Source organism: Phragmites australis, chromosome 21 (assembly GCF_958298935.1).
Source record: "Phragmites australis chromosome 21, lpPhrAust1.1, whole genome shotgun sequence".
Classification (NCBI taxonomy): domain Eukaryota; kingdom Viridiplantae; phylum Streptophyta; class Magnoliopsida; order Poales; family Poaceae; genus Phragmites; species Phragmites australis.
The window spans coordinates 1,060,142-1,068,212 of NC_084941.1; the positions used below are offsets into that span (position 1 = coordinate 1,060,142).

At 41.2% G+C, this 8,071-nt stretch overlaps 2 protein-coding genes across 3 annotated transcripts; one reads left to right on the forward strand and one right to left on the reverse strand.

Annotated features, from left to right (window-relative positions):
• The first annotated feature begins 488 nt into the window (after positions 1 to 488).
• On the forward strand, positions 489 to 3,174 carry LOC133903041 (mediator of RNA polymerase II transcription subunit 31-like). 2 transcript variants are annotated; one of them, XM_062344384.1, is made up of 6 exons: positions 489 to 1,043; positions 1,465 to 1,561; positions 1,652 to 1,730; positions 2,089 to 2,396; positions 2,597 to 2,652; positions 2,944 to 3,174. In XM_062344384.1, exons 1-5 carry the CDS (start codon positions 911 to 913, stop codon positions 2,607 to 2,609), a joined length of 630 nt encoding a protein of 209 aa, XP_062200368.1. In that variant the 5' UTR covers positions 489 to 910; the 3' UTR covers positions 2,610 to 2,652; positions 2,944 to 3,174. The 2 variants fall into 2 exon arrangements, with proteins under 2 accessions (XP_062200368.1, XP_062200369.1); XM_062344385.1 differs by lacking the exon at positions 2,597 to 2,652.
• Positions 3,175 to 3,373: 199 nt separating this feature from the next.
• Positions 3,374 to 6,908, reverse strand: LOC133903040 (RNA-binding KH domain-containing protein PEPPER-like). Its single transcript, XM_062344383.1, has 6 exons — positions 6,517 to 6,908; positions 5,461 to 5,716; positions 4,739 to 4,893; positions 4,380 to 4,643; positions 3,918 to 4,112; positions 3,374 to 3,840 (listed from the first exon to the last, which is right to left on the reverse strand). Exons 1-6 carry the CDS (start codon positions 6,793 to 6,795, stop codon positions 3,643 to 3,645), a joined length of 1,347 nt encoding a protein of 448 aa, XP_062200367.1. The 5' UTR covers positions 6,796 to 6,908; the 3' UTR covers positions 3,374 to 3,642.
• Positions 6,909 to 8,071: the final 1,163 nt, after the last annotated feature.

The window sequence follows — 8,071 nt, forward strand, 5'->3', positions numbered from 1 at the left end:
GGGATCTTTAAGCAAGAAAATATACAGAATCGATGCAAATATATCTAGAGATTCTGCCAAGTGGCCATGGATGTAAAAAAAAGGGAGCTGACAAGCAAGATAAAGTCCCAGCTCTTTAATATTAGATCTCCTAAAACTGTAGTTAGCTTAAATAAATACTGCAGGTTATTTGAAAGTTGTGATATGTAGCCCTTTGATTTCGTTGTTATCTAATTTGTTAGGTATTATTTGGTTTGTGGATGAGATGGGACAGAGTAGATCTATGTCGTGTTTAGATATTTAGATAGAGATCAGTGAAATGTAATGATTCAAAATTAGAAAATATTCTTTAAAAATTCGAGACGAAGCTATTCTAAAAATGTGAGAACTCAATCATCCCATTTCAAACGTGACACTGATAATAAATCCAAAATACTAAAATAAACTTATTTTATCCTCCCAACAAATAAATATCAATTCAATATATAAACAGAATATCTCATCCCAATTCACTCTCTAACCAAACACCATCTTACTTCTTCAATGGACCTAGGGGCAAAACTGTAAATCTGCGGAGTTGAGGGGACTCGAGGGTTCCCCGCACCCCTCTCGCTCGCTCGCTCTTGCCGTCACAATTTTGTTCCGTCTCATCGTCGGCGACCTCGTCGCCGGCGACGGTACGCAACAAACCAGACCTTCCCCACCGCGGTATCCTCTGGAGTGGGGAACGATCCGGACTCGGATAGACTGCTTGCTTAAGCAGTTAAGCGGACTGCTGCTGATTTATGTGCTGCGTGGTTCCCTACAAATCCAATCCACCCACCCATAGTTCAATTTGACTCGTCTTCAGCAAGCGAGATCAATCCAGCCGAGGTGCGGGCGCAGTTTATTTTCCAAAAATCTGAGGGGTTCACTGACTGATTGAACCCCCATGGCCGACGTTGAGTCCGCCCCTGGCGGCGGCGGGAAGCCTCCGCCGTACAAGGACCCCGACGACGGGAGGCAGCGGTTCCTTCTCGAACTGGAGTTCGTGCAGTGCCTCGCCAACCCTACCTACATCCACTGTACTGTGCTCTCCTCAACTCTTTCGTTTCACTTCACCTGGTTAGGGTTAGCTTCTTAGATCTTGCACGCTTTTGCGGAACGATGTTGGGTGGGCAATCAATCAACCCGTAGCTACTTCGGTTTGTGATAGCCAATTTGGAATGGTGTGCTGCTGCTAATAAGTAATAACCAGCAATTGCTAGTAACGCAGAGAAAATTTGTTATTTTAGCTGAGTGTGAATGTGATGACCTCTTAAGCGACTTCCTGGTGCGACGGGATGTGTTAAGGCTGTGGCACTGTTAGTGGTATTGCTTGAATTTGTCTTTGCTTAAGCTTCATTGCTTCTTGCTGTTGTGGGGTTTCACTTCAATTTACTTGTTGAATGAGTATTATGTTTGGTACCACACGGAAGATATGTGATGTATGTTTTGATTGCACAGATCTAGCGCAGAATAGATATTTTGAGGATGATGCGTTTATCGGGTACCTCAAGTACCTTAAATATTGGCAGCGTCCGGAGTATATCAAATACATAATGTGAGTAGGCTATATCTTTTTTAGATTTTCTGCAAGTAGATATGCTCACTGACAAAAATGACTTGCTCATGGTGCTTGCTGATGATACAGGTATCCACACTGCCTTTTCTTTCTTGAGCTCCTCCAAAATGCGAATTTCCGGGGTGCAATGGCACATCCAACAAGCAAGGTGATCTTTTGAGAATCACACACAAGCACCATTTTTTAGCTTTTAGCTTACTGTTTTGTAGCCTCATTCCTCCTTTGGAAACCTACCTGGAGTTGTGCCTTTGGAACATATTAGACTGTAGCTTGTCAGAATGCATCAAGAAACAGAAAAGTGGATAAAACTTGATATTAATGCTCCTGCAGATATATGATTGATATATTATGTTTAGGAACTGCTTAAGGAAAATTAGGTGATAGCGAAGCATGTTGAGCTTTTGCATGCTTGATTAATGTTCATAATTTTACTTTGTACAATATTCTTTTTAGTCAGTTAAGATCACTTGTATGAAACTAATGCTTACCAGCACATTGTTTGACAGGAGCTTGCTCATAGGCAGCAATATTTCTTTTGGAAGAACTATAGGAATAATAGATTGAAGCACATCCTACCACGCCCTCCTCCCGAACCTACTCTTGTGCCTGCACCTGCACAAGCACCCACAATGGTGCCCCTACCACCACCAGTGCCAACAACTGCGGTTCCACCTGTTCCAGCACCGTCATCATCTTTGCCATCTGTGGCAGCAGCTGGTGCATCTGCAATGTCTCCTATGCAGTTTGTAGGAACTCCTGGCATCAATATCCCGAAGAATGACATGAGAAATCCTATGGGTAGCAGAAAGAGAAAGTATGCACCTCCCTTGCAATCCTTCAATGATTTGTCTCATGAAGTTATTATTTGTCCATGCTCTGATTTTTTTTCTTGCTACTTTGCCTGTGTCGTGAAAGCATTAGTGAACCATTATTTTGTTTTGCTACGATCCAATTCAGATAAATTTGTGGCCATTATTCCTATTTAGATTATGAAGATCGTCTTTTCTGTTTCAGGAAAGATGGTTGAGGCTCTCAACATGCTTTGCAGGAGAGCCGCATCCTCTTCTATGGTAGGACATTGACTATTGAGTGGAACAATCTTTTTATTTTTGCTTCTCGTGGACCATCTGAAATTTTGTCAATGACGCATACATAGTTTACAATGGAATTGTTATGACAAAACGTTTGGTAGCCAACTGAAATGTCTGAACTGGGAAGGCAGCATGTGTAATTTCATTGTGCTACGGCAGCTTATTTCCTTTTGTTTTTGTGCTGTTTGGTTTGAGCTTAGGGGTATGATGTGTATATTCAATAAAATTATCAAATGGTGACTGATCATCCTGTGCACGTCTTCACTGCAGGATGGGCTAGTGGAACATGATGAGCAACTCAACAGCAAACAACATTGGATGCAAGAGCACAGCAACCGATCCTGGAGCCTTGCGTTTTTGTCCTCCGTTGTCAGGACTTGTAGCTGAGGCCTGAGGGCAACTTAAAACAAATACTGTTTTGCAACAGCTGCAGATGCAGATGTAACTTTAGATGTCGTTATGCTCCTGATTGATTAAATATTTTGTCTTGTCCTTGTCGTAGTTTGATCTTTCTTACGGTGACTTTGGAAACGCCGACAGCCGGAAAATGCACGTTTAGTGCCTATCCATAAACCATAATATACGTAGCCACTGGCACACAATGTCACGGCGTGATGAGGTAGTAATGCTTGGCAATATTTTACACGTGCAAAAAATACTGCATGCACAGACAGATGCACACGTTGAATTGGATCATCTCTTACACAAAATGGTGTTCATCAAATTGCAGTGATCACAGAAACAGGCACCGTTAAACCACGAAAAACCAGTTCAGGTTACAATTCCATAGAAGGGGAAATCTATAAATCATCTGTTTGTCACCTTAACGACATGGGATACAATATGATCTACCAGATTCCCGCCCGCAAGCACACTAAAAGTCACCAGAAAACTTGGTGACTTGTATAATGGTCATGCAGGCACGGTACAAGGTAGCATCAAGCATTCAAGCCTAACGATTAGCTGCTACTAGTACCGGTAACTCGACCCATACCCGCCCAGACCTGAAGACGGATATCTACCATCATCGATGCTAGAATAAGATGGCAGCGATGACGATGGATAGGTGGAGCTGCCATACTGTGAGTAGCTGGACCTATACACTGGATCTAATCCTGCCCCTACATAGCTGCTCCTGACAGGTTCTCTGTGTGCAGCCAACGAGTCCTGGATGAAGAGATGGTGTCAAAATGTTTAAAGTCGAAAAAATCTAAATTTCAAAGGAACACATGATGTGCTATTACCTGGATGAGCTGTTGGGCAGCTTGTACCTGCGACGATGTCCCCTTTATTTCAACAGTAATATCATCAGGGCTACCCAAACTCTCCTGAATTGTGACAACAGCCCCACTATTAGCTCGTATGTATGCAATGTTTGCTCCTTTAACTCCTATAATGTCTTCTGCATATGTAAGTGGGATCTGCATGGTCTGAGTTATCTGCATATGGTACATTCTTGTCAGCAACAGCTCGAGTTATTTTAAAAAAAAAATGCTCTGCTTCCGAGTAATATCTGTCAAGTTACTTGTAAAAGGATAAATGGATGGAATGAATAAACAGGCAAGAAAGAGATTCATACAATAACTGACTGAAAAGATGCTTATTCCACCAAACATCTTATGTAAAGAAATGAAGAATCGTGCTTATTCCACCAAACATCTTATGTAAAGAAATGAAGATGCATACAAAGCGAAGATAATCCAGACCTGTGTAAGTAGATGGCCAGCACCATGTATCCCAGGGGGTCGTAATGTTGACAAGGCAGGATCCCGCCCATAAAGTGATACGCCTGAGCGATGAATGTTATGATCTACCAAATGTTCTCGTTCAAGAAACAAGAGATCCCTCTTCACCGGAAGAATATATTCATCAACTACCGAAGGTGGTTGGTTTACTTGTGTAGAACCAATTGAAGGATGTGACATATCACTCCAACCATCACCACCATGGTCTTGACTCACCGTAGTATTCTGAAAAAAAGATAAGAAAAACGGTGTATTAAAAATGATATGAAGGGTGGACTAGTGAAGCTTAGCATAAGCTAAAATGCGTGCTTAGTGCTTACAGTCTTTTCAAATAATGGAAGCACACTATGGTCAACCAAAAATTTCCGCAGATGGTTAGAAACTGCTTGAAGTGCTTTTACAACTCTCTCTGTTTCACCTTGTATCTCAACTATCCTTTCATCTTCAGTTACATAGAACGGTCGCTCTCGTTCATCTACAAATATTTATAAGCCAAGAATAGCCATCATTCATTTTCACGAAGGTTGAATCAACATATTATCTTCAATCCTTAAAGTATAACATCTTTGTACATCTGGAGAAGGTGAACCTTAAATTTTCAAAATCTCTATGCTATAATATTCTGTGCTAAAAGCTAATTTTAAAACTTATCAAATCCATTTTTTTGTACTGTGACCAAGAGTACATTGTTGTTCATCCAATCATGCAAGAAGAAAAATGCAATAGAAATCCAAGTAAAGCTCCTAAACATTGACATTTGACAAAGAAAATAGCATACGAGAATGTAAGCCAAAAAGGCATGACTTCTCGAAAGAGTGATTTGCATTACTTAAGGGCTGCCAAAACATCAAATACTCTAAAAAGGATGACACACTTTTGTGTTAAGAATGTGCAACTTGGAACAAGTATAAAAGCTAAAGCTTGACGGAAATTCAACCATTGAATTTGAGCTAGGAGAAAAAGATAAGATACTACGATCCAATAGCAAGATGATCAATTCCTGTACCAAAGCAACACTATACATCTGTCAAGAATACTTTACCTACTGATATAACCCGTATTGTAGCACCCGTGCCCTCCTGGATTGCCTTGATTGTGGCACCTTGCTTCCCAATTAGGTTAATTGCTTGAGCCCCAGGAACCAACAATCGGGCAGCACATACACTGGGTGCAGCAGCTGCCTGAGTACCCTCAGCAGCTCCGTCTGCTATTCCATTGACACGTTTAAAAACTCTCATCAGAGCATCAGTAGCTGGAGGCAGCTCCAAGCTTGGGTCTTCTTTTCCGGACACCAAAACCTGGAATATTTAGAGAACTGTGATTCAGCAAGAGTATCCAAATGAGAGCATGAAGCACGCAATTCTATTAACAACATAGCTAAATAATAAAAATCAAAAGAGCTATCCAATATCAAATTTGAATTCATTCAGGGCATAATCGGCATACATAGATAGTTAGCCTGCCTAATTGCACCAAACAAAAAGGCAACTACCATCTGCTGTTATCACCCAAATAGCCATACGGAACAACTCTATGTGCACCATGCTAGAGTAAGCATAAAATCACATCGAAAGGCACTTGTTCACATAATCGTACCCTTCTCTGTTCACAACTGTCTCCTACTGACATCTGAAGGCATACACCTCCCTGGTATTTACAGTCCTCACAACAAATGCCGCACACACCATATAATCACACGGAAACAACATCCATTCTTAACATGACCTTGGTCTCCAACCATATTAAGAAGTTGACTTCCACATCTGTCCTGTGAGTACTTAGCATCACAACCAAATCAAGTAACATTTGCAGTACCATGGAGGATCAATCAGACAACTCCACCACAGCTGAGAGATCATCCCATAGCGAACTCATGTCACAGCCTAACAAACACCCAACTTTTTTACCACGACCACTGAAATCGTATCTCGTATGCGTTCTCGACAGGTAAAACCGTTAAAAAAATCCTAGCTCATGATACTAAGAAACCTCTACAAAAACCCTAAAAGGGATTCTAATTTCAATTTCTTCAACATCACATCATATTCGCATCAATAAAGATATAAGCCCATCAATCACCAGCGAAAATTGTACTCACAATGCGCTCGGTGGCGCCGACGGGGCCCTCGAGGACGCGGACCCTGGCCTTGGTTTCCTCGACGAGGCGCTTGATGAGCTCGCCCTTCCGCCCGATGATGCTCCCGACCTTCAGCACCGGCACCACCAGCCGGAACACGCTGTCCCCGGGCCATCCGGGCCACCTCTTCGCGGTCGCCGCAGCCTCCTCCGCCGCTGCGGAATCGGCCTCCTCGGCGGCCGGCGGGGGCAGCGATGCGTGCGCCCCGACCTCCGCGGCGGCAGCGGATGGGTCGGTCATGGCGGTGGCGGTGGAGGGGGCTAGGGTTTGGGGCGTGGGTCGCGGATGCAGTTGCAGTCTTGCAGAGGCGACGGAAGGCAGCCTGGAAGCGGAAGGGGTGGAGGAGGAGCACGAGATCTCTGGAATTTTTATATTTATATTTTTTTTAATATTTACAAAAGTATATACTAATTTTTAAATATTATATACCTAGACTATTGTGGCCTTTTGAAAAGACGACACTTTAGAAAAATTAAGATGCCATCCTTTTAACGGACGGCAGTTTAAAAAATAAAAAACACTATATTTTATTACTTTAAAATTTAAAATACTAAAATAGTTATACAACTTTTAAAAATATATATGTCATAGAGGATGCTATAATCTATCTTAAAAAATTTAACTCGAACAAATACTTTTATAATGAGTAAAAAATACAAATTTTATTGTAACAAATTATATTTTTATCTATTTTTTTAAAGCTAGATTACAGTATCCTCTATAACCTATATTTTTATAAAAAAATCATGTATTTAAGTACTGTTTTATAAATTTTTAGAGTAATATAATACAATATTATTTTAATTTTTTAAAGATGTCGTTTATTAGATGGACTACACTAATATAAAAAAAAATCAGACCTGTGTGGCTTCGCAATTTGGTTTGGCATGGGCCGGGATTCGACTTTTAGGGCTGAGGATGTTATATATTAGGCCCATAGTGCTACATTTTCTTCTTTTAAATACAGCTCATAAACCACATTTCTGTTCAGTTTGCATCTAGAGCCGTTAAAAAAAGCTTGAGTTTAACTCGTTCTAGTTTGATTCGAGCTCGGCTCTATTTTAAAATGAGTTAAACCTGAGCCTAGACTAAGGCTCACGAGCTTAAGCACGATAAGACTCGAGTTAATGAGTATTACGATTTTTATTTTAGTTTGTTACTCTACCAAGTATATATAGTCTTAACTTTCTTTATGTATCTCCAAAGCTTAATAAGACATTGCAAAGACCAAAAGAAATGAATTATCGTCAAGCTTATCTAGGTGATCACATCACAACAATCAACCAAGATGGTAAAGTCTACTCGAGTTTTCTTAAGATTTCTTTCGTTACCGAGTTCAGGCAAGCCGAACTTAAGTCTACTCGGGCCGAGCTCGAGCCTATCCATAAGCTCAATCGTCATCATGGAGTCACTCTAGCTCGACTTGATCTTTTATCGGGCTCCAACTTGTCAAGGCCAGCTCACTCCAGCTCGACTCGTTGACAACCCTATTTACACGTACTCATTTCCGTTTATT

Bases quoted from the DNA above. Each gene is read 5' to 3' on its own strand.
- LOC133903041 (XM_062344384.1), top strand. From the start codon at position 911: ATGGCCGACGTTGAGTCCGCCCCTGGCGGCGGCGGGAAGCCTCCGCCG. The intron at 1,044-1,464 runs GTACTGTGCTCT...TTGATTGCACAG, and splicing joins CAACCCTACCTACATCCACT to ATCTAGCGCAGAATAGATAT. The intron at 1,562-1,651 runs GTGAGTAGGCTA...CTGATGATACAG, and splicing joins GAGTATATCAAATACATAAT to GTATCCACACTGCCTTTTCT.
- LOC133903040 (XM_062344383.1), bottom strand. From the start codon at position 6,795: ATGACCGACCCATCCGCTGCCGCCGCGGAGGTCGGGGCGCACGCATCG. The intron at 4,894-5,460 runs GTAAAGTATTCT...AAATATTTGTAG, and splicing joins AATACGGGTTATATCAGTAG to ATGAACGAGAGCGACCGTTC. The intron at 3,841-3,917 runs GTAATAGCACAT...CTCTTCATCCAG, and splicing joins CTGCCCAACAGCTCATCCAG to GACTCGTTGGCTGCACACAG.